We start from the raw sequence: 26138 nt of genomic DNA on the forward strand, positions 1-26138 counted from the left end.
CCGCTAATTATCGTTGAAAAATTTCCGCTAATAATTTTTACCGTCGGATTTTTTCCCAATAAATCTGACGGCAACATATTATTAAATAATAATTAATTAATTACTACTGGTGGATTTAACTGTCAATAAACTTAAATTTTAAATTTTTTAAAAAAATTGTTTAAAAATTAATATACAATTTTAAATATTTAAATTCAATAATTTCTAAACTAAAAATACAACACTAATTAACTTAAAAAATAATTAACTAAGATAATAACAAACTTAAAAAATTAATAACAATAAAAAATAAGTCAATAATTAACTTAGAAAATAAATAAGTTAAGATTAACTTAGATAATTAACAACAATCAACTAACTAACTCAAAAAATAATTAACTCAGATAATAATACACTTAAAAAATTGACAACAATAAGTCAATAATTAATACAAAAAATAAATAAATTAAGATTAACTCAGACAATTAAAAACTATTAACTAATTAACTCAAAAAATAATTAACTTAGATAATAATAAACTTAGAAAATTAACAATAATAAATAATAAGTCAATAATTAACTCAAAAAATAATGAACTCAGATAATAATAAACTCACAAAATTAATAACATAAACAATAAGTCAATAATTAACTTAAAAAAAAGTTAAGATTAATTTGGACAATTAACAATAATCAACTAATTAACTCAGAAAATAATTAACTCAGATAATAATACACTAAAAAAATTAACACCAATAACAATAAGTCAATAATTAACTCATAAAATAAACAAGTTAAGATTAACTCAGACAATTAACAACAATCAACTACTTAACTCAGAAGACAATTAACTCAGATAATAATAAATTTAGAAAATTAACAACAATAAATAATAAGTCAATAATTAACTCAGAAAATAAATAAGTTAAAATTAACTCAGACAATTAACAACAATCAACTAATTAACTCAGAAAATAATTAACTCAGGTAATAGTAAACTTAGAAAATTAACAACATAAACGATAAGTCAATAATTAACTCATAAAATAAACAAGTTAAGATTAACTCAAATAATTAACAACAATAAACTAATCAACTCAGATAATAATAAACTTAGAAAATTAACAACAATATATAATAAGTCAATAATTAATTTAGAAAATAAATAAATTAATAAGATTAACTTAGCCAATTAACAACAATTAACTAATTAACTCAAAAAATAATTAACTCAGACAACACCAGAATAGAAATTAGAACAATGCAGTTAGAGATCTTAAACTTGTAGAATAATAAACAGAAATTAGAACAATAAACAGAAATCATAATAATAAACACAAAATGATCAAAACAAAATTCAAAATCAGAATCATAAACAAAATTTTAAATCCAGAATTATCAAAACAGAATTAAAAAATCCTAAATCAAAATAGGATTAAAAAAAACCATAAATCTAAACTAATACATGAACTAAATCTAAAAAATAATTAAATATCTAATACAAACATCGTAATTGCAAATTTTCTAATACAATAACAAATTAAATTTAGATAAATTAGAGTTTAGGGTTTAACTACCCAAAACTAATTAGTGAATTGTCTGGAGATAGTGGCAATGCAAAGGACATTTCTGGCGTGGTGGTAGCACAGATGGCAAAGTGGCGACGGTGGTGACCAACCGACAAAGCTGCATTTAGATTTTTTTAAATAAATTAAAAAATAATAGGAAGAAGGGGGAAGACAATATACCTAGAGGGAGGAAGGAGGCAACTCTGGCGACACAGAGAACAACAGCAATAGTGATGGCTACAGTGACGGCAGCAACAGTGGCGGGAGCGACAAAAACGACAACGATAGAGTGGCCAACGCGATGCAAGGAGATCAAGTAGTCTTTGAATGCTGTTGGTAGTGGCCGACGCTGGTGGAAGGAATGCCAGAGGTGGTTTGTGGGAGAGAGAAAACGGGAGGGAGAGAGAAAGGAAAAAGTTAGAGAGAGAGTAGTTCAAAAATGAGGGAGAAGGGTTCGCAATTCGAATTTAGGGCAAGATTACCAGTAATACTTAACGCAGTGTTGCACTAATTCGGATTACCGGTGGATTTATCTGCTGATAAATCCGATGGTAATGATCGCGCCAATTCACCCTCCCCCCTCCCAACAATTATTACCGGCGAATTTACCGTCAAAAGTTAAATCTAACGGTAATTTTTTACCTGATGAATTTATTGCCAAATCTACCGTTAATGTCTGCCGCTAAATCTGGCGATATTCAGCGTTTTTCTTGTAGTGCATCTTGGATGATGGTGGAGGCAGGAGATTTCACCTCTTCCAAAACCCAGGAATAAGGATCCACTTGCCAAGTTGGATTAGGATTTAGAGCAGGTCTAGATGACGACATATCAACTCTCGCAATCAATAATTATCTTCTTCCTCGACATCTCGGATAGACCTATAGGAGCACCATCACTACGTTACGAAAAGGAAAGTTCCATAAAACACTAAGGGGACCCAGAAAAAACCCAGAAAAAGTTCTACGATTTTTTCTAAATTTCACTAATGTTCAAAGTAAGAGGAGAGCTAAATAGTGGTACCCTTACTAAAACATAAACATACATATTTGATAGACTAAATTATAAAACTACATATCTATAATCACATAAAACCATCAAAATAGGGGCAATAAACTATTCATCTAGGTTGATGGAATTAGAATAACAAATATAATTTGAAAAGTGGAACAGAAAAATTAAGTTTCCATACCTGAATAAAAGGTATTGCTGCAAATGTATAGCAGAAATGACAAGTACACCATTTTTAAAAGACCCAATAGCACTGTAAGAGTGAAAGAACTTAAAATTTTTTTCACAAGGGTTGTAGGTTTCTTCGAATAGGAGAAAAGATTTTCTTTCGAAGAAAGGGATAAAAATGAAAAGTAAAATTAAAGAGGAGTTTTTATTAATAAAGATTAAATGCAGCATTGATTGATAAAAAGAGAAAACTGACGATTCGAAAATTAAAAAATGTTACAACCGCTTGAAGAAGAACAAAAAATTCAAATGGGATTAGTCCATTAAATTCGGATTCACTTGATAAAATCGTAAGTAAAAAACCTAAGTTAGAGTACTTTTCTAGACAAGAATAGTATACTGAGAATCCGGTTAAAATGAAATTGATATGTTACCAGCTTAACACAAGGATAATAACGTATATTAGAAAAATGAATGGAGTTATAACTTAAAAAATTGATAAATTGTGATACTGAAATATATACTCAAGGTTGTAAATGTCTAATAATTACTTAGTGACAATAATATAATACAGGAAGAGAAAAATCTTAAGGCTACGTCCTCCTCTCTATAATCATCCAAAAAGTACTACTAACTTAAGTATTGAAATATTTTGAGAAAATACTCAGTTTAGTTCCTGAAATTACATTCAAGCCTCAATTTAGTTCTTAAAATTTCAATTGCCTCAATTTAATTTTTAAACTTTTCAAAATTTAATCACGTTAGTTCCTGTGATAATTTCCGTCACAGAGTCAATTAAAAATTTAGGGACTAAATTGAAAAAATTAAAACTTTAAAAACTAAATTAAAACTCGAGTATAATTTCAGGACCAAACTGAATATTTTCTCAAATATTTTTCAAGTTATCCTCATGACCTAAATTTGTGACCAACCAAAGGTACCAACATATATATATATACTCAGGCTTCTGACTCCCCCTATTCTGATTCATAAGGCCCGCTAACCGAGCTCATCAATCAAAACAAAGGGGCTCCCTCAGCTTTCTGGTCCAATCAGATCTACCTCGCCCTATCAAAAGGCTGGTGCCTCGTTTCCGTGTTCGGGGGTTCCTTGATCTTAAGGTGTCAAGGCCATTAATAGCCTAGGACTAATAGCAGTTCTATCGGACCGTTAATATCTTGGATAGCAGTCCGTCCTATATTACAAAACCCAAATTGCGAAAAATTCTTTCTTTTTTTAAATGGGCCTTTTTTTACTATATATATATATATATATGCATGCTACTATATATTAAAAATATTTTTAATTAAAACTTTATTAAAAAGATAATATAGTTAGTATATAATTAATCATTATATTTTATAGTTTATAATAATAAGTAAGTATATAATAAAATGATTATACCTCATAATTGTTAAAAAAACCATGTTTTATAAATTATTATAATTTAAAAAACACCATATACCAAATACTTTATCTTGACACTCGTATATAAGTATAGCTGTTAGTAATTAATTATATATTTAAATTATTTGTTAATTAACAAAATAAAGAAAACACATATTTAATTATTAAAAAAATACTGATGTTAAAACAGTATTATTATTATAAAAAGTGTAATTGTGTAAACATAGTAAAATTGTTATAATTTTACATGAAAAAAATGCTTATATATTTATCATATTAAATAATTAATTGATATTAATTATAATAAAAAAGTATTCCTATAAATATATCAAAATATAAAACATTCTTTTGTTTTTGCTTCTACAAAAGTATTCTTGTTGACTACAGAAACAAACGAGCAATATATATCATCCTCCTTGCCAACTTAAGAATTTTTTTTTTCCAAAGAAACTTAAGAACTGAATTCATATGCATTTTCCCCCTAAATATTCGTCTGTATTAATTAAGACAATATTTTAAGCTTAGCCTTTTTCAGCACTATACTACTATTACAATTAAGAGACTTTTCTTATAATTATGAATTTTAAGGGGACGTTTGGTTTGTATTTTTTTAAAATATTTTTTATTTTTTAGATTTTATAAAAATAATAAAAATAAAAAATATTAAAAATAAAACAAAAAATAAAAACACAAACGGAATGCACCATAATTTTTTTTTTTATTTGAAGGGACACTCTACTTATATCCACAATTGCATTTTAATGCGGCGGGAAAACATGCCTACCCAAACAAATTTTCTTGCCACCACATATATATAATATTGAAGTATAATCTCGCATCATTCATTCTTTTCTATTTTCTCCCCATTTTTCTTTTTCCTTCTCCACAGGCAATATAATTCAATCACCTGTTAGAAAAAGCAATGAAAAATAATTTAAAAAGCGTAATCAGTAATTGTTTTATTTTTCATAATTTTTTAAAGTATATAGAAATAAATGTTATGTCATGATAATAACATGGCTGCAACTTGTAAAAAACTAAAAATGTAAACAGTAACACACACTTCAAATCTAAATAACATTTATCGTTACGTTCACGTTAATAATGGTGGCAAATTTTGTTTCCATTAAAAGAGTTTCCCAATGTTTTTATTTTGCTGAGTTCACGCAAAAATTTATAAATAATATTTTAATCAAGAAAAACAAAAAGATTAACATTAACATTTCAAATAAGTACTCTCTAGTTAGGACTAAATCGAAACTAGAACTTTCAACATTGTCTTTTACCTGTAATCATAATCCAAATACTGTTCCAGCTCCAGTTCGAAGGTAGAAGTGGGAAAAAAAGTAAAACTGAAAAAGTGAGGTGGACACAGACCCACATTGCCACGTGTCAACCAATCCAATGAAGATGAGGTTTCTGTAACGTGTGGTCATCACACTCAACTCAGTTCCTTCTTACGTTTGTACATGTCCCACTTGAATCGGTGGTTTCTTTCCCTTGAGATATTTTCTCTCTTTTCATATACTCTAGCCACAAAATTACAAAAACATTGTTTTCATTTTTCACCAACAATGGATAACAATAAATAAACCTGAACGAAGCCACTCAAAATTCAACAGTTTTTCTTATTTTTTCAGTATTCACCAAACTTGTTCTAACATTTTCTTTTGTGGTTTGTTCCATGAACTTTGGATCTGCTGAATTCTAACTATGGCTACAGTTATGAAGATCCATGTTTTTCCAGAGAGTTTCAGCAACCAACACAGAACAAGGTTTCATAGGAGCAGCTCCTCAAGTTCTTCACTTGGGGTGCTTGGTTTTGGGCATAATTGTGAAGGGCTTTATGTGAAGCAACAGTGCAGGGCGTTTAGGACTGAAGATGGGGGTGATTTGAAGGACAAAAAGATTAGAAATTTGAAGAAAAATGATGAATTGAAAGACAAAAAGGTAGGTGGGTTTTGGAACTCACTCAGGTCTATTCTATTGAGGAATTTCATGATGGGTTCCAAATCAGATGATGAGTATCGCCAAGCTGTCGTCAAGGTTGAGGAAGTGCTATCATCAGTAAGTTGTTTTTTTTTTTTTTAATAAATATAGTCATCTTATTAGTTATTACTATTCAAAATTGCCCCCCTTTTTTTCTTATTTCTATCTTGTGTTGTATTCAAGATTGCCATACAAATTGGAAGGTATATTGTGACTATGATGAGCACTGGGGTCATCCTTGCAATTGGATTTCAGATGTCAGGTTGGCCCTCATACAACTTCAGTTTCCCAATTGAAAAATGTGTATGGAAATCTATTTGCTCTAAGAGATTAATTTCTAGTTACATTGTAAGCACTTAGAACTTAATTCCTTGCTCTAATATGCATTTGTTATTATATTTGTGAAGGTGGAGATAGTCAATTGGATGCACTTATATGGTATAGCTGGCTTGGAGGAATTATCATTGGGACAATGATTGGTGCTAACATGGTTTTGGAGGAACATTGTCGTGCTGGTCCACGTAATGTTGTAATAACTGGCAGGTATATACATTAACTTAAGGCCTCTTCTCCAATTATTGGTATTTGATTCCCATAATTGTTTATGTTCAATGAAGTTGTGCAGACTTATGTTAGTAGTAGTTAGAAGTTACTTTAATGATATTAAAATACAATTATCTTTTGTTTTTGTATGACATTGCTTTATTTGTTGCTTGTTCTGAATGATTTGCTGCAGCACAAGGGGGTTGGGGAAAGCCCTGGCTCGCGAATTCCTTCTTTCTGGAGACCGAGTCGTTGTTACCTCTCGCAGGTGGTATTCTCTATTAGGGGAACTGTTTGGTTTTCTTAAGAGATCAGAGTACTATATTTAATGTTTGGTTAGTTTTGATGTACTACGTTTTACTTACACCATGCTATTGCTTCGGTGCTCGCATTTGGTGAAGGCAGCCCCGAGTCTGTGCAAGAAACTGTTAAAGAGCTGGAGGAAAACCTAAAGGAAGGCATTTCCAATGTGTTTGGTTCATCTTTGACGAAACTTTCTCATGCAAAAGTGGTAGGCATTGCTTGTGATGTTTGCGAGCCGGAAGATGTGCAAAGATTGGCAAACTTTGCTGTAAATGAGCTTGGACATATTGATATTTGGGTAAGTGTTGTGGCTATTCTCGATTTCTCGCCGTTGAGAATCTTGAGTTTTATGAATAAGCACTATAGAAGAATGTTGTGTGGGACTGAATGTTGGGTTGTAAAAGCTAATAAGAACATATTGGTTTTGGGATTAAATTATAGTAATGATAATTGATAGGGAACTACAATATTGTTTGATCCATGCACTTGGACCTGCCAAGCAGGATAAGGCTAAGTTGTTGTTTGTTTGTTAGTTATTATTTTGGGATTATATTGTCTAAGCATTTATTTATACAAAAAGTATGACTATGAAAGAAAACTTGTATCCCTTACTTTATTTGAGCATGTGTCATATTTCATACTTCATATAGGCTTTACAATTTAGTATTTGGAATAGAGATGAGAATTGTGATATTTACATTCAGTAATGTGATGATGGTATGCCTTGAATGGATATTTATATATCTGAATTGGCTTTGGCTTTGCTTGCACTCTATTATCTCTTCTGTGAAATTTAAGTTTCCTCATTGATAAACATCTAAGCATTCCTTATATAATTGATAATGCAATTTCTATGTTTTTGCTTCTAATCTTTTGGATTTTGTCATTCAAACTCTTCAACAGATAAACAATGCCGGAACAAATAAAGGGTTTAGACCACTGCTTCAATTTAGTGATGAAGACATTAAGCAGGTAATTATTGATGACTAGTACCTTATTCATTTCGTTAAAATCAAATTTGGACAAGGTTAATACTCATCCATTCTTGGTATGTTTCTAATAATTATAGATTGTCTCAACAAATTTGGTCGGATCCATACTTTGCACTCGAGAAGCCATGCGTATTATGAGAAACCAAAACAGGGCAGGGCACATATTTAACATGGACGGTGCCGGTTCCGGTGGTTCCAGCACACCTCTCACAGCTGTGTGAGTAATTCTCTGGAGCAAGTAGTTTCTAGAAAACATATGTTCCTGTAAAGTCATGATCGATGGTGTTGCCAATGATGCTTACAATTTGTTGTCCCTTACAATTAATGTGCAGATATGGTTCTACAAAATGCGGTCTTAGGCAACTTCAAGGATCATTGTTGAAGGAATGTAAGCGATCCAAAGTAGGTGTTCATACGGCATCTCCAGGCATGGTTCTTACAGATTTGCTTTTAAGGTATGTCTTTTGTCACAAGGCTATTCTCGTGGAATCGTAATCTTGCTTGGATTTATTTCCGAATCCTGTGAATTTGGAAAGTTCCATCATATTTTTCTTTCGGTGGCTCTACGCATGCAGATATTTTCATGTGAATATAACTGAAATCCGTTAGATAGTTTGACATGTTTGACTCGATTTTTTAACATAATACGTGTCAACTTCATGTGAGGAGTCACCTTTTCTTTATCTTCGCCAAAGGCGATTCTGTCATTCTCCAAGAATTGAGAATTTCCTTGTATTTTGAATGAGTATTGCTTAATTGTCCAAACTTCGGCTTGTGCGCAGTGGCTCAACTGTCCAAAACAGGCAAATGTTTAACATCATCTGCGAGCTTCCGGAAACTGTTGCAAGAACGTTAGTTCCACGGATGCGTGTCATTAAGGGAACAGGCAAAGCCATCAATTACTTGACACCTCCAAGAATTTTACTTGCTTTGGTAACTGCATGGTTACGGCGAGGTCGCTGGTTCGATGATGAGGTAAGGGTGATTCTCTATTGATCTGTTGTGTTATACCAATATTATTCATTTCTTCTTGTACTACAAGTAATTTATAGAAGAATCAGATCTTGCAATACTTCCAAACATAATTAGTCCTAAAATTTCATTGAAACTACTCCCTCCGTTTCAAAATATTTTCGTTTTTTTTGGTTCTTTGAAACATTAATCTATCTAGATTCTAGATACATTAATGTTTCAATGAACCAAAAAAAGTGAAAGCAAGAGTTATTTTGAAACGAAGAGAGTATTTGCTGTTGTTAGTCAATTGAATTTTCTCTTGATAGCTAATGTATGTAAAATCTTGAAGCTCATTGAGTCGTTTAGTGTAACCCTTTTGCTTAAACTGGAATTTTGTCTAGAATAAATGGAATTTTATATAGCTAATGGAAATATATATTTTGAGCAAGGACTTACACTGCAGCCTATGCTTACATTTCAGGGTAGAGCACTGTATGCGGCTGAGGCCGATCGGCTTCGGAACTGGGCCGAAAATCGTGCACGGTTCTCATTCACCGACGCAATGGAAATGTACACGGAGAACACGTGGCTATCGGTGTTCTCGCTCTCGGTCGTTTGCGCCTTCATAATCCTTTCCAGCACGGGTAACAACATGCCTGGAACATGACGAGGTTGTTTTGGTGCTCCATTTGATAAAGTGCATATAAGCTTGTCTAGTAGAGGTGCCAAATTGGTTCCTGAAATCACCAAAAGACAACAACATAAAATGATTCTACACAATAACATAAAACAAGGTGGATCTGTCTTTTTTCCACCATGTCCACCTAAATTGTCTTCAACCATTTAGCTTAGACATTTTGTTCTACCATGTTATAAGTTGCTAAATATAAATGTCTTGTCTGAGCTTTGTGTATAGGCTGCATTATTGCATTCAAGTTGAGCATTCTCTATTGAGATGCTTATTATAGTATGTATAGCTTTCTTTTATATTGTAGACTCTAGTGAAAGGATCTTATCTTTTATCTCCAATATATTTATTTCAACATTATATATCTATTAAGGGAGCTTTACTTTGAAAGTTTTGTTGAACATAGGTCAGTCATCATATTACAAAGTTTGCTATTTTTGCTTTGTATCAATTCTGTTTATGGAAGAAAAATAAATGAGTAATATTTCCCTCAAGAGTATTGCTACTCAGGAAAAAATATTTTGTTGATTCTAATATTTAAAGTCAAAATCTCTTAGTAGGAGATTAGAGTTAAAATGGAAGGAAAGAAAATAAGAGGAAAGAAAATGAGAGGAAAGAAAATAGAAGGAAAATTAGAGTTATTTGTATGTTGTTTGGATGAAGAGAAAATAGATGGAAAGAAAATGGAGAGAAAAAAATTTTTTTTTGTTTGGATGGAAAGAAAAATGAGAAAAAAAATCATAATAATATAAAATTACATTAATATTTTATCTATATTATATATAAATTATAATTTATTAATGATAAGGGATAAATATGTAATTTTATTTATATTTGTCATATTTCTATTCATTTTTATCTCATTTGTGGATAGAAAATAATTTAGTAGGTCTTATATTAATTTTTTTTTCTTCTATTTGCTTTTCTCATCCAAACAATAAAAAATTTACTTTTCCATCCATTTTCTCTCCTCCTATTTTTTTTCTCTTCAAATTCCCTCAATCCAAACAATCTGTTATTCTTTCTTTCTTCTTCTTTTAGGTTCAATTTATTGAATAACTAATGAAACTATTTGAAATGTTTATTTGTAAATCATTTTATTTAAATATTTGACTTCTTAATTAAAATCTTTCTGCGAAAGTTGATAAGGCGTCATAAATAATTTGAAATGACTAATTAGATTTTTTTAAGAATACATTTAATAGTATAACAATATAAAATTTTAAAATTTTTTATACAGTTTAATATATTGAAAATATATATATAAAAAAAAGTAGTTTTTTGGGCTGCTGCTCTTAATCTTGTTTACATGAAGGCCTTACTAATAAAATAAAAACCAAATTTTAAAGAATTCATCTAATTGTTGTGTGTGGATGAGTGTGCATTGTGTAGCGTAGGTGTGTTGTGCTACTGAAATACTTAAAATACTTAAAATTAGGAATTATCTAATCCATCTGAACAAACAAAAAATTCATCTAATATTCACCAAATTGAAAAAAAGAAAGAGCACGCATCTTTTTTTCATGTACTCTGCACAATAAAGTACCTGCTCTGCTCAAATCATGTGTGCCCATGCATCAATAATATATACTTGCATTTTTTTGTTATGTTTTATTTTTCATCTTCTTTACACATTGTATAGTGCGTGCGTCTGTGTATGTGTGTGTGTTTTTTTTATTATCAAAGCTTGTATATTGTTGGAAATTGGAATTCAATTATTCATTGTAATTTGATTTTGAATTTCAATTTCTGTACACTTTGCATATTCTGAATTGTTGCTCTAGTTTTATGTGTCTAATTTTATAGGTCATCCATATTTGTTTGTTTAGGCCTTGAGAGTTGAGTGTTCAAGTAAGCAAATTTGAAATAAAAGCTTACGTGACTAAGAGTTTGAAGTTGGAGGATTATGAATTTTCATTCGGCTTAAATGGTGGAGAGTTGAAGGGATTATAGAGATAAATAATATAAGCTAAGGTACATTATTGGTATATATAGGTAGTTATACTTGCTGTTAGTTTTGATTTGGCCTGTGTAAAAGTATCTGCTGGAGTGTGATGCTCTTGCTTATTGTCTTTAAACTACTGAAGGTGGTCATGGAAATGGTAGTTAGATATATGACCTATAATTATGGATTTTTTTTATTTTAATTTTCAAAGGATACTTCTTCTTTCTTTCTTTTTCTTTTTTCTTTATTTAATTTTTTTTTTTAATCAAAGATAGGAGACTCAAACCCGCAACCTCTTAATTGAGTATGGAGAGACTATGCCATTTGTGCTATAACTCATTAGCAGATACTTCTTCTTTTAAGTGGTCACAGTGGCAGACTAATCAAAATTCAAAATAGAAAGAAGGATAAGTATGTTAAATTGGTGAGAAAGCCTCCTCATTTTAAATTAAGATACTGTCTTACATACATCATAATTCTTTTCCTTCCTATTTACATGACTAAATGAGCAAAGACAATGTCTTTCCAATAAGTCATGAGTGCATAAGCAATTTGTTAAACATTTTATTATTTTATATTGCATAATTAAAGTTTTATATGAAAGCTTCAAGATGATTTTGCTGTTTTTTTTTTCCTATACTATTTTTGCTAATACAAGTCTATTTGTAATCAAGTTGGTTCAATAACTCACTCAAAACACTTACTAACAAAAAACTAAACACATGACTACACTTTCTCCTATTCTCGCTCTCTCTCCCAACCAAACTCACACTAAAACTATCCTTCCTTCTTTCTTCTTTTTGTTGAAAACTTCTTATTGTTTTTATTAATAATTTCACATAAAATTACATGTCTCGTATATAAAGTAATAGGTAAAGCATATATACGTTAACAAGAGTAAGGACTGTAATTTTTGTCGGCAGAAAAGAAAAAATATGAATAATTATTCCGTAATTTAAAAAAAATTCTAATCCTAAATGCGTAGCTCGACTCTAAGTTTATTAACTACACCTAATCACCTATATCAACTTGCATAAACATATATATGTTAACTAGGCCTTAATTAAAGTAATCTCACAAATTACGAACTCTGAGAAAACTTTATAAGCCTATCTAAGTATCTATCTATCTATATTAGTGATTTGCACTTACAAATAATATGATTAATCATAAATATTTTGTCAGCATCAAAATAATGAAATATGCCATTTGGCTCATGTTGTGTGCCCTGTGGGGCTAAGTGGTTAATTAAGTGGAAAGAGACAACATATTTGAGTGGCACCCACTTTGTTATTTTGTAAGAGTAATGTGAAACTTTATATGTATGAAGTTCATTCTTGATTGTGATTTATGATATACTCATCAACATCAACCTCTCGTAATAATAATGAGATAACAGTGTATGAATTGTTTTCATTAATCCATGTCATCTAGGAATACTAGTGCCTTATTAAAGAGTTTGTTGGACACGTGTGTTATAGTTGTTCTCAACCTTTCAATTATTTTTCTTAGATCTTTTTAGCATTCTGTCTCCCAAATTATCAATATTGATTAACAAAAATATTATTTATATATTAAAATTAATAATTATGTATTTATATATAAATACATTTATTATTTTAATTTATTTTTAATATATATTTATATTTTAATATGTATTTTATATTAATAACAAATTTTAACAACTAATTTTAATATATATACTTAATATAATTGATTAATTAAATATTTTTTTTAGTGAATTTTTAATTAAAGGGTATGATTATATATGCATTTTAAGTTATCAAATATAATATATTAACTGCAATATTGAATTAAAATATTCTAACAGACATTATCTATGCATTTAAATTTATAATGTATGGAAAACTGAAATTCGTTATATCTAAACTTATATAATAAAAAAATTATGTATATACTAAAAATTAGATCAGATTCTTCTAAAATGACAATGTTAATAAAATGATAAAATAATTATTATTAAATTAAAATAATAGAGTTTATAAATAATAAATATTACAAATTTAAAGATAATTATATTTTATCACTATTTTATCAATATTTTTATTTTAAAATTTTTAAAAAAATTAATCACTAAATTAATCATTATTTATTTGTATATAAAAATATATATTTTTTAATTTATTTTTAATATATATTTTATATTTTAATATATATTTTATATAAAAAATTAATTTAATAATTATTTTTAGTATTCACGTAGTAGCATAATTTTATTAAAATAATATAATAACTAATCATGCCATATATCATTGGAAGTCTTCATCCCTTCTAAAAGATCAAACTCAAGTAGTTACTGATGAACAAAATTCTTATATATAACAATATGATTGAATTTTTTATTGAACGACATTATATTTTAACTAACTAAACGTTAGGCTTTTTTATTTAAATAAAATAAAAGAAAATCAATATTTTTTAAATTCTCTTAAACCAAATTTTAAAACGTGAATTTTTTGTTTCTGTTAATATATAAATCGTCTCAATGTGTTATGCTTTTGATAATATATAAATTACCACATTTTAAGACACAATTTATACATTGAACTCATTTTAAAAATGCATATAAATTGTCCCAGAGTTTTGAGCTTTTCAAATTCAATATAACTCATTCCAGAGTAGCATGATTTATAGTATTTTTAAACTAAAGTACTATGGGGTAACATAATTTATATACAAAAAGATAACTTACAATACTCTAGTATGATTTACGTATAAAATTATAAAAAATGTTAATAAACAAATAAAAAGCATGTTATGTATATATATATATATATATATAAAATCAGCCACCACTGAGTGTGTGTTGGATTGACTTTTGTAAACGAAAATTTGTATAAAATTAATTTTGCAAAATTTATTTTGTTTAAAAGTGATCTGGTAGCGGTTGCTGCGACGGATTAGGGAGGGACTACCAAAAGCTTCTCATTTTGCAGCAGTTTTGCTTTAACCGCCACAAAATGTCGATTTGTAAAAATAATATACTCTTTTTGCAACGGTTTTTTTCCAACCGCTGCAATATATTTTTTTTATCAAATTTGTTTACTTAAACGTTGCCTTGTAAAATCAACTTAACTTCTCACTATTTTTTTTTTTGAAAAAAATGTTTCAACCACTGTAACTTAATGCATTACATACATTTTTGGATTTGTGTTAAGTAAAAAAAAAAATTAATGAATTAAAAAAACATATAGTGATTAATTAATGTGCACAAATTTACGAATTACGTTTTCTCGTGTACTATTAGCGCCTGTTAAACTTGCAATCAAGCATAAACATTAAAGAGAAAATCAAGTTAACATCTAAATTTTTAAAGTCAAAACAAAGTTTAATAGAGTATAAAAATTAGAATTCCCAAAGTAGACAACCAAGTATTGAGTCAAAATTTCTTTTCAACATCGTATTGACCTGGCCAGAAATACTCTATCACAAATCTACAGCTTTCACGTGATAATAGATCTGATAAGTTATCTCCAAGCTATAGCTTTTTGTTTAGATTGAAGCTCCTTTTTACAGCATGTACATCATGTTCTCTTTATTGGGCGTATAAGGTTTCATTTTCTTCTTCCGCAGCCTTATTGAGCTCAAACTGCCTGGAGATATCAATTCCACCGAAGGAGATATCATCTAAATTATCTTCGGAATCAGTCTCTGCCTCATCTAGAGTGTCATTAGCTATTTTACCTGAATATTCAGCTGACACTGAAAATATCAACATGCATACAACAATCTAAGTCTACTCACATGAAAGTGATAATTCCCAGGTCATTAGCTAGTAATTAGAAAAAAAATGTGCATTAACATGGCTAAGGAACCTTGAAACTAAACAAAAAATAAGATAAACAACTACCATCTCCTTTGTCAATAGTTTGGACAGATTTCTTGGAAAGAAGTTCTGTAATGTGCAATTCTATATACTTTATTTCCTCTTTTGAAGCAATATCCAACTCAACAACATGCGTGTTTCTATGGCGCATCTGCACCACAATAAAATGTATAGTTCATGGTCTTTTTTGTAAATCATGAATGTTTCTCTATGATGCACTTTCTATGCTAGATATTTATTTTTAACCTTTAATTCATCAAGTATGTCTTCAGAGATTCTACCAGTTGCACATGTCACAAAAATATACCCGAATTTCTCCTCGTACATTGATCTACATTCATCAAGTTCCTGCAAATTTGAACACTAAATTAATATATATTATTGCATCAAATTTGTTAGCATATATCAACTTAAAATTTATGCTATTCAAAATATAATTTAACACAAGTTTAAGATTATGGCTAACGAATAAACCTGCATAGTAACTTCGCTCGCCGTTTTCAAGTATTCGTTAGAACAAGATCATCCTGATATAGCCTCCAACCAACATTTAATATTCAATTTACGAAACCATATGTCTCTAGCAACAGTAATTGCATGTTCTAATGAAGAAAATGGAGAGGCTGTAGCCATTTCGTTAGCAAATGTTGTGCTTGCACATCATGATGAGAAGTTCTCCGTTTTATTTATCCTGTTACACCACCATTTTATGTTTACTATATTGGTCAGTCGTAACAATATAGAAATTGATATTAATATACTCACTATCATTATTTTTTCACTGGAAATTAAGACCAACAATAATAAAATCAACATAAATACTAAATTGTAAACTATCTTTTGCTAGCAACAAAAGGTGGAAAGAAACGGTAAACTACTTTTATTTGAAATACGAAAATATAGATAGTAGTGTAACCAACAAACTACGTACATCATAATGATCTATTAAACTTATTAATCACACACAGATCTTCTATAAATGACGTTCACGTTTTCCATATTTTCACTGTGCCACATCATCAAAATTCTCATTAACTTTGTCTGTTGGGTCTTCTGCATCATCATCTCTTGTCAACTGTAAATCACCGATATCACCTGCTGCTGACATCTTCAACACTGGCTGTTGAGAAAAAGTCACTTCAACTTCTTCATAATCTCCTCCCATGTCATACGATTCTCGTGGTTTTATATGAACCACTACACTCTAGTCTTTATCTACTTTGTCATGCACATAGTATACGAGATGAGCTTCTGATACCAATATGTACGGTTCATCGTCTTCGTGGTCACCGGTGTGTATCTGACGAGTGAAATTAATGCTGGTAAGGTCTAGATGGTCTTGTTTGATGCGTCTGCTCGTGGTTGTATCAGCCCAAATACATTTGAACAAAACCACTGTGAAATGACAGCTGTAATTCAATTCAATAATGTCCACAATTTTTCTATAAATGGAACACTATCAACAGCCACTCTATTGTCACACATGCTTGCATAACTTCTTGTATTAGATGATACATAAACTCCACTATTTTGGATTTTTAGCCCGTCTTCCTTTGCGATAGTTCTAAACTTGTACCCATTGACGTTGTACGCCCCAAAACGTCTTGCCTGAAGTATGAGACCGCATGCTAGCAACTTCATTTCTTTCGAATGATGCGTACTATCCATTGGAACCTAGCACCATAACATCCATCGTTTATATAAAAATAGAGGTTCATAAAGTTCAAATTGTAAAAAGAAGACATTGGTCAAGTTAAATCTATAGGAACCTCATGCTTGAACCAACCGAAAATTCTGCATGCACAACACTGTCTATCTTAGATTGTGACCTTGTTTGAGTCCGTAATCTTCGTTTTGTTTCTACCCTAAATTGACTTTATGACACAACAGGAAATTAGTCCTACTACTCAATGGGTGAAAAAAGTTATGCTCGTGTTTAGGAAATACATGTGCATACTTACTCAAGAAACGGAACGACGGCCTCGCAATTGACAAGCATATGACAATGAGCCTGATGTTTTTCTATTGGAGAGAGTCCAAAATGTGAAATAACCCTCGAAGCCTTTCCAATATTTGGAAACATAGTTTCCCCTAAATGTTGGGTGACATTAACATGTTGATCATCAACTCGCCTTGGTCAATTGATTCTACTCTCAATATTATCCAAATATCTAGAATAGAAAGTCAAAATTTCCTCAGATAAATAGTCATCCGCAATTGAGCCTTCTGTTTGTGCCCTATTATGCACGTATTGCTTCAATCGACCTAGATACCTTTTATAAAAATAGGACATAACACTCAGTATATACGCAAGTAAATGAATTGAATGTATTAAAGGAGTTTATTAGCGAGCTAACCTTTCTATTGGATACATCCACCGATAATGTACCAAGCCACCAAGTTTTATTTCATCAACGAGATGCACCGTAAGGTGAACCATGACAATGAAGAAGGATGGGAGAAAAATCATTTCCATCTGACACAGAGTTTCTACAACATGATTTTGAAGGTCACCAAGCTGCATAGGGTTTACAGCTTTCCCATAGAGTTTTCAAAAAAATGATGACAAATTTGCAATCACAGTCGACACCGGAACCGGCAATGCATTCTTCACCAAAATAGGAAGTAATTGTTCCATTATAATGTGGCAGTCGTGACTTTTCAACCCAGACAACTTGCGCTGTCGCAAGTCAACACAACAAGCCGTATTACTAGAGTAACCATCTGGAAAGACCACGTTCTGTAGAGTCTTCAAGAACACATTCTTTTGTGGATTCGACATTGTGAATATTGCTGAAGAATATTTACCACCTTCACCCGGCCACAATTCACGCCTTATGCCCATGCTTTGTAAATCTTTATGCGCTTTAAGATTGTCCTTTGATTTGGCACTATCGTTTAGGATAGTGAAGACCCCATTGTCACAAATATTTTTCTCTATATGCATCACATCAAGGTTATGATGCAACATACGATCCTCCTAGTACAGAAGGTCAAAGAACACACTCCTCTTTTTCCAGGGCGAGTCTTCTTGATCTACATCTTGACCACTGCGTCTTTTTTTTTTTTTGCTGTCACAGTTGACTGCTGCCCAAATGAAACCGATACATTAGATTGTTGCCTCAAGACATCCGTTCCAGATAACTTTCTCGGTGGATCTCTGCTTTCGACTTGCCCGTCAAATCTATTCCGGTCTAGTCTATACTTATGGCCCTGAGTCAAAAAGCGGCGATGACCCATGTAACACCATTTTTAACTGAATGTCTGCCACTGAACCTTAGCGTCCACGTTACATGTAGGACACGCTAACCCACTATGTGTATTCCACCCAGATAATTTTTCAACCCCGGAAAGTTGCTGATAGTCCACATTAGTGCCGCGCACATGTTGAAAGTGTTTCTCTTGTTAGCATCATAAGTTTCAACACCATCCCACAGTTGCTTCAACTCATCAACCAAGGGCTCCAAATAGATATCTATGTCCTTACCAGGCCTCTTGGGACCAAGAATAATCATAGATAGAATAAAAGAAGTCTGTTTCATATAAAGCCATGGAGAAAGATAGAATAAAAGAAGTCTGAATAATTTAACATTAATTTAATATTTCACAAACAACAATCACAATCCAAAATAAATTCAAAATGGTCAGTGACATTAAATATCTATTAAAAATTAATCATTGTCACTCATTACATAGAACAACAATAATCGAAAAAAAAACTATACAAAACAAAATTACCTTGTTTAACTTAAAATAGATTATATTACTTATTATTTTTTTTTTAAATCATAAAAAAATATAATAATGTTAAGTCCATATTTTGAATACAACATAAGTAGTCCAAAAAACCAAAATAGTCATACGGGAAAAAAATTAAGTAGAAACAATTTTTGTAATGAGATTCGTAATTTTCAAATATTAATAGATGCATAGGCAAGAATGAATAAGTATTTACAACTGATAAGGTGATACCTGGATGAGTGGTAAATGTGAAAAAAAAAATAGAAAATTATAAACACTGATAGACATTCATATAAGAGAAGAAGAAGACTACCTAGTATGACCATGTTTGTGATTATACGAGAGAGTGCAAGTAATTATATAGACTTTCAAGCCAAAAAATATAACTAACTAGATATCTTTTTTGAAATTCAAATGAAAAAAACGTGTTATAAATTTCGGATAAATTTAATCTTATTTTTTAAATATAAGATCATGTAACTTTCAGAATTAATTTTTAAGAAGGAATTAATAATTAATGTGAGAAAACGGGCTGGTAAAAACAAATAATTTCCTAATCAGCGAATAATTTGATAGAGAATAATATGAAACGAATTAAAAAAGTTATCAAGATTTTAGGGGTTAGTTTCACCCACCTCCGCTTCCTTCCCCTAAAATGCGAAAATCGTAACCCAACTTAAACCTAAGCTAACAAACCCTGCTAAGCGGCTAAACCTACCATAAGAGCTGCAACCCTCTTCGTGTTCCAAAGCGTCGCCACAATCGCCGCCTGACCACCAGCATTTACCGCCACCACCCGTCTAAAGTGTCATCAGCCATTGTTTCATCTCCCCTTCTTCGTCGCTTGGTCTTCCTAGATTTGTTGGCGTCGCACCCTTGGTCATCGTCGGCAATGCAGTCTCCGTTGGTATCACTCCAAGGTCACTCATCCAACAACAAAAGTAAGTCTATGAAACCTCTCCTTCACCGGAGATATGCATTTCTTTCCGTAGCTTCCTCCTTCAATGTTGCTTCTTTGTGATAGTTATGATTATTTATCTGACCGAACAACAAGCTTATGTTGACCAAGGTTTTTTTTTTCCTTTTTATGATTAACACAATCTATTCTTTCCATCTAATAACATGATTTCCCAGAATTGCTTATTGCATTAGATTTCTACTTATGCATCTCCTCACTACTTGATTTCGGAATATTGGAATTTGGGCACTACTTGTTATAGTCAATAAATTTTTCTTTTAATTTTTTTGCGATTTGGTTTTCCTTTCTACCAATGCATTTACTAGCCTTTTCTTATTTCAGTGTGCTTAGTCAATCTTATTTTGAATAACCCCTAATTTTTTTTCAACAGGGGAAAAATAAAGAACTAACTTTGAATCTACATTCTCAGAAGCTATATTTTTGTTTTCATATGTTAATAAATATAAAAGGTGTATGAGAAGATGATACCTACCACTTCGTACTCCTTTAATTCCTAAAGGATCTATATACACGTTCTTTCAAATACACTTAATAATGAGTGAACTATTTTGTCTATGTATTATTGATATTTTTATATATATGGACATGGTCCTCCAAGGAAGTGCTCTGTTGAATAATTCATTGGTCCCTATCCTTCCTTAGGCACGGGTCTTTCTTTATCTTTGTTTATCCACAACTCCTTTGTGATAGAATTGAGACTTTTCTTGTCTTTGTTGCTGATATGCTCCATGTATTCCTATTCTTTAATTATACCAATGCATGGTCCATGTTTGATTAATTACTAGTGACTAAACTCAACATTAATTAGTAAACCAAATTTATTGTAAATATTAGTAAAAAATGTAGCTTCAATTTCTTTTATTTTTTCAAAATTATAGATATCGCAGAGAACAACATTTTTATTAAGTTGATGAATTTTAAGAGTCTCAAATAAAATTATTGATTTCCAATCCTTATAGCTACTAGTTCCCCAGGTAAAATTACAAATTTTATCTCGTATTCTTTTATAACAAAGTTAACATTAATATTTGTCTAATTTCATTTCAATTTTATAGTATAGGCAGATAAATTAATTTGAATTTATTTTACGTCTTTGAAATTGAATGGGGTTTACATATTTAAAGCCTCTATCAGAAAGCTAAACGTGTTCAATTGCAGATATCCCAGTTCGCATAAAAGGCTGAAAGAGATAGGGTTTATCCAATCAAAACCTTTGAAGGATTAGGTGAAAACTATTTATTATTTTTCTTTTCCCATCTAGATTCTAAAAATTTTGGAGCTCTTCACTACACTATTAGTGTTACGAAACAAATAAAAAGATGCTTCAAACACACAGTTTCAATTGTTTGTGATGTAACTTCAAGAACCGCACAATTCTCAATGTTTCTCTACCTCTCCCCTTTTTTCATGTTCTATTTTTTGTATTTCATTACTTGAACAAATCTTAGAACAAATAAATATCTTTTGAAAAAGAAAATACAATCAGATAATGGTACCCAAGCATACATTACTTAGTTAACAAAAAAACTTAACTTATACTTTGTATTTTTTAAAAAAGTATGTTTATAACAACAGTCTGTCGGTAAAGGTTTGAGTGTTGTGTACTCTTGAGTTCTATCATTGTCGTTCTCTTACTAACTAGCTAATGACCTTATGCTGTGTAAAGGATTAATCAAATGCCTAGAAAACCCGGTACACCGTTAGTAGTGCAGCCGGAACTATTGCTGCCCCTGATAATCAAACCCAAGCCACCTTGGTGAGTTAAGCAATGCTGGCATGATAATGATAAAGTTGATTTGCATTTTAGGATAGATTTTTAGTCAATTTCATTTGTGGGTATATAGTAAAAGGTTGGTTGATTTACTAACTAATTTGTTTATAACACAAGGATGGAACGACAGATACGGGAGCTAATACTTCAAGTGCACAGCGACGTGCTAAAGCGCCTCCACTTCCGTATTCCCGCAACAGTACTTGACAATATCGTGTTAATGTTGTACTATTTCGACCACCACACAATAAAAGACAGTTGGCTCCATCGAGTGACATGGGTGACACTCGAGCTCCTGCAACACGCACAGAGCATTGGGATCGCGATGAAGTTGCAGATGTCTCTTCAGAAGATGAAGATTATGACCCAGAGAAGGATAAAGTCGAGTCGTTCGATGACCATGTCGACGACTTGTTTGCCGCACATGAAGTTGAACATCAAGGCAACGCCATCAGGTAAAAAATGGACACCGATTATTGGGAAGTTGATGTCATCGGTATTATTTTTTGCTCGTATTTTAAAAATCGTATTTAAAGTTTTCCTTGAATTATAATTCTCTCTGTAACTCTAATGTCATACACTTTTTTCCTCCATTAGAAAATGGCGTGACAAAAAAGATGGATCTGACGGTTAAGGAGGCATTAGCACTTCCTCCTGAAAGGAAGATCTACTCCAACATAACAAAGAGTTGCAACAAGTTGGTCAGGCAGCTGGCCTATTAAGCGGGTTCTTTTGGAGTTTGGAAGATGATTTCAATAGTTACGAATTTGTGAAGAAAGTTGGAAGATAATGAACAAGGCCATCAAAGAGCACGTGTTTGACCAGTTTAAGGTAATTTTACAGTTTTTTTAAATAGTAAGGCTTTTATCATATCATAATATATCCCTTTCTCACCCCATCATTCAAATACATGCTTAATTGCTTATAAGTTTTGACTTCTTTTTTGTTTTCATTTGTTGGAATTATACGTAGTTGCCCCAAATCTCCATGCACAATGAAAGCAAAAAATTAAATTAACATTTGCTTAAATGTGAAAAGAAAATTAAAAAAATTCTAAACCGACGTGATTGGTTGATGATTTTGTGATTCGGGCCACACTATAATATAGAAAATCTTTATCATGCATCTTATTATGTTATCTGTTGTACAAGCATTAATTTCCTCACATTAAATAGTAAATTTGAATAAGCTTGACTATTACTGGATATAAGGCTTCCAGATTAGACAATATGGTGATAATATATTGAATATATGTTACATTATTATGATGAGTTTCATTACCAGTATCCTTTTTTCATTTGGAAATCAATTGAATTTGATATTTATTTTTTTGGGAGTGATCATTTGATTAGATTAATTAACAACCTATTGCAGGACATATTTGTTGCATTAAACCAGCCATATATAAGCTAGAACCTACCAAAAAATGTTTAAAATATAATACACCTTTGTAAGTAATTTATATATAATTGAAATAACCATATATCAAATTGTATGGAGAAATGCAGTTACTTAGAATCTATAAGCTAAAAAATTCAGGATGACTAGGTATATATAAGATTGAAATACATAGAAGAAAAGGATAGCAAATACTTTATACTTACAGTATACCATTCTTAAGAATTATTAAAGCTATTTTTTAAATTTACAAATTAAAGGGATCATGAAGAAGAGAAGTTTAGAGATGGTGAAAAGTTTCTAAGGGATTGCATCATCCACGCAAAAAAGATTCCAGAAAAATATAGAAATCAATAAGAATTAGATCAATGCGATCCTTTTGGAATTCTCCACCAAGTGTAACATTATCCACATTAATTGATTTTGCTTACTTATGATGTGAAATGTTTGTAGTGAGTCTTTCACTATGAGGATGATGGAGGAGGAAGAATAAAGCAGAGAATCATACAAAGAATAGGAAGAAACTGGAAGAACACAAGAAATAATTTGTTTCATAAGTTTTATGATAGCAAAAGGATTTTTGAGCAAAATGCCAACCATAAACCATCAGGAATAGATGGAAATCACTAGAAGTGGTTTCTTGAATATTGATTGAAGGATTCGACAAAAGTACAAATATTCAATTGATTTTTCATTCTATTCATGTTCAAACCCTCTGAATTATTGCTAAATATCCTGTATTTGTTGTGATAGTAGAAAAACTTCTACCCAAAATACCTTTACCTTATGCTTTTTTTCCGAAATCGTACATGGCTATTTCCTAGACTTCTAACGTATTAATTTATCCCGTTCACATTTATGTTCTTGGTTTTTTGTTTGTATACTAAGAGAAGTGCAGAAAAAATGCTATAAACCGTTCAAAGCAATGTTACACACATACCGGAGGTTCTAAAACATTGGCTAGAAAAAAATACGAAAAAGTAATCAATTTAAATTCAGTTTCATATTTTTGCTTAGTTTTTTGTAATATAGAGTTTTTTTTTTTAACTATGATTATGTCTACATGAATGTTATAGGAGCAACGATAAGGAAGACCTATTGGTAGAGGAGAGATATGGACTATGTCTCATAAAAAAAAGGATGGCACGTATATAAATGAAGATGCGCGTGTTGTTGGTGTAAGTCATGTTCTTTAAATTTTCATTTTTCTTTTTGATTTACAACTGTAGATTTAAAATTAGTGTAACTCCGAATCTCGCATGTCTGCAGGAAGCAATTGAGCATATTGAGGGCCAAGACGCATCCAACAAAGAGCTTTCACAGAATGATTCCCTCGCACAAGTTCTTGGAAAGGAGCACCCAGGACGAGTTTGTGGACTGGGTTTCGGACCATGTCCCACTCAGTGTTTTCGTAATATTCCACAGCAGTCAGACTCCGGTGTGCAAATTGAGGAGTATCAGAAGGAGATTGCAGAACTTAAGGCAGAGGCAGCAGAGGAAAAAGCAAAGAGACAGACAATGGAAATTTTGTTAAGACACCTAATCCAGCAACAAGGAGATGATTTGCCACCTGACGTAGCTGCGGATCTGGAAGTTTTGGGAAGTGCACCGACCTTATCTCGTGCAAGATGATATTCTAGCACTAATGATCTGAATGAAAAATCGTGGAATCAAGTCAACAGAAATAGAAACACTTGAATCTGAACAATTTTTAATTGTTCACTGTCTAATGACTTTTGAGTTATTTATTTCTAGTTTACAGACATTGATGCACTGAAGACAAATTTCTCTTATAATGATTGACTTTTGGGTATATATTTTTGTTCTATTGTGTTTTTTAGTTTGATTAGTTGTTGGTTGTTTTAATAAATTAAAGCAACTTACGTAGTGGAAGAACGTAAAAGGAATTAAAATAATGATTATATATAAAAATTCGAATTTAAACAACAAAAAAAACTATAATATGACATTTGGCCGCGGTTACAAATCCGCTGCTATATTAGAAACATAGCTTTTTGACAGATGGCATTTTGCAGCAGTTAACAATCGCTGCCATCTACAAGTAGACTAGCTTATGGTTTAGTAGCGGTTAGAACCGCCGCAAAAACATATCCCAGCAAAATATCATCTAGCAGCGGTTATTCCAGCGGTTACTATTAACCGCTGCTAAAAGTTTAGCCATACGCTATCTTCCAGCGAATTGACAACCGCTGCTATTCGGCGCCATAACCGCTGCTAAATGTTATTTGGATTACATTATTCAAAATTACTTTTTAGATAAAAATTACAGAAAAAGACATTAATTTAAATAATTATTTTATCTTATCTTATAATTCTATTTCAGATATTTAAATAAATTTTAATATTTTTTTAATACTCTCAGTACTCTTTAGTACTCTAATAGAACTAATAGAATCATAGTACAAAACAAAAAATTTATTTTATACAAAAAGAAATAACAATAATGATAAAAAAAACTTATATAAACAAACAAAAAAGAGTTTTATAAAAAATAATAATATGGATGAGGGAGCATTAAAGAAAAAGTATTATATTGATTCAAAAAAATAGTCAAACAAAAAAAATAAAACTAATTTTTAATATTTACGTGATATTTTTTAATAAAAAAATTATATTGATTCAAAAGCAAGAAAAATAGTTAGCCCGTATATATTACACAAACACATTTTTATAATAAGTGTCTTATATTAGAAGAAAATGTATTTTAATATATTTTTTTGGTGTTAAAAAGAATTAATAACAAATATTTGACACATTCAAGAATAAATTCTACATGTCTAATTATTTGTATAAATATTATTTGATCTAACTAAAATAAAATACAACTTGAAATGGCC

The 26138-nt window shown here is 30.9% G+C and overlaps 2 protein-coding genes across 2 annotated transcripts; both read left to right on the plus strand.

The window, feature by feature from the left end:
- The first annotated feature begins 5386 nt into the window (after positions 1-5386).
- On the plus strand, positions 5387-9989 carry NYC1 (NAD(P)-binding Rossmann-fold superfamily protein). Its single transcript, XM_016348214.3, has 10 exons — positions 5387-6197; positions 6303-6381; positions 6527-6662; positions 6856-6930; positions 7068-7263; positions 7869-7937; positions 8035-8174; positions 8290-8412; positions 8740-8932; positions 9393-9989. Exons 1-10 carry the CDS (start codon positions 5844-5846, stop codon positions 9576-9578), a joined length of 1551 nt encoding a protein of 516 aa, XP_016203700.1. The 5' UTR covers positions 5387-5843; the 3' UTR covers positions 9579-9989.
- Positions 9990-21787: 11798 nt separating this feature from the next.
- Positions 21788-24912, plus strand: LOC107644376 (uncharacterized). Its single transcript, XM_088487415.1, has 4 exons — positions 21788-21867; positions 22000-22337; positions 22480-22583; positions 24550-24912. The coding sequence occupies exons 1-4, from the start codon at positions 21788-21790 to the stop codon at positions 24910-24912; spliced, it is 885 nt and encodes a 294-aa protein (XP_088343541.1).
- Positions 24913-26138: the final 1226 nt, after the last annotated feature.

Source organism: Arachis ipaensis, chromosome B5 (assembly GCF_059453495.1).
Source record: "Arachis ipaensis isolate K30076 ecotype BB chromosome B5, ASM5945349v1, whole genome shotgun sequence".
NCBI lineage: Eukaryota > Viridiplantae > Streptophyta > Magnoliopsida > Fabales > Fabaceae > Arachis > Arachis ipaensis.

What these genes read in the sequence shown, in the direction of transcription:
- LOC107644376 (XM_088487415.1), top strand. Translation starts at nt 21,788, where the DNA reads ATGCCTAGAAAACCCGGTACACCGTTAGTAGTGCAGCCGGAACTATTG. An exon ending in ATCAAACCCAAGCCACCTTG is followed by an intron (nt 21,868 to 21,999) that starts GTGAGTTAAGCA and finishes TTATAACACAAG; the next exon opens with GATGGAACGACAGATACGGG. An exon ending in CATCAAGGCAACGCCATCAG is followed by an intron (nt 22,338 to 22,479) that starts GTAAAAAATGGA and finishes TTCCTCCATTAG; the next exon opens with AAAATGGCGTGACAAAAAAG.
- NYC1 (XM_016348214.3), top strand. Translation starts at nt 5,844, where the DNA reads ATGGCTACAGTTATGAAGATCCATGTTTTTCCAGAGAGTTTCAGCAAC. An exon ending in TTGAGGAAGTGCTATCATCA is followed by an intron (nt 6,198 to 6,302) that starts GTAAGTTGTTTT and finishes GTTGTATTCAAG; the next exon opens with ATTGCCATACAAATTGGAAG. An exon ending in GTGATGAAGACATTAAGCAG is followed by an intron (nt 7,938 to 8,034) that starts GTAATTATTGAT and finishes TAATAATTATAG; the next exon opens with ATTGTCTCAACAAATTTGGT.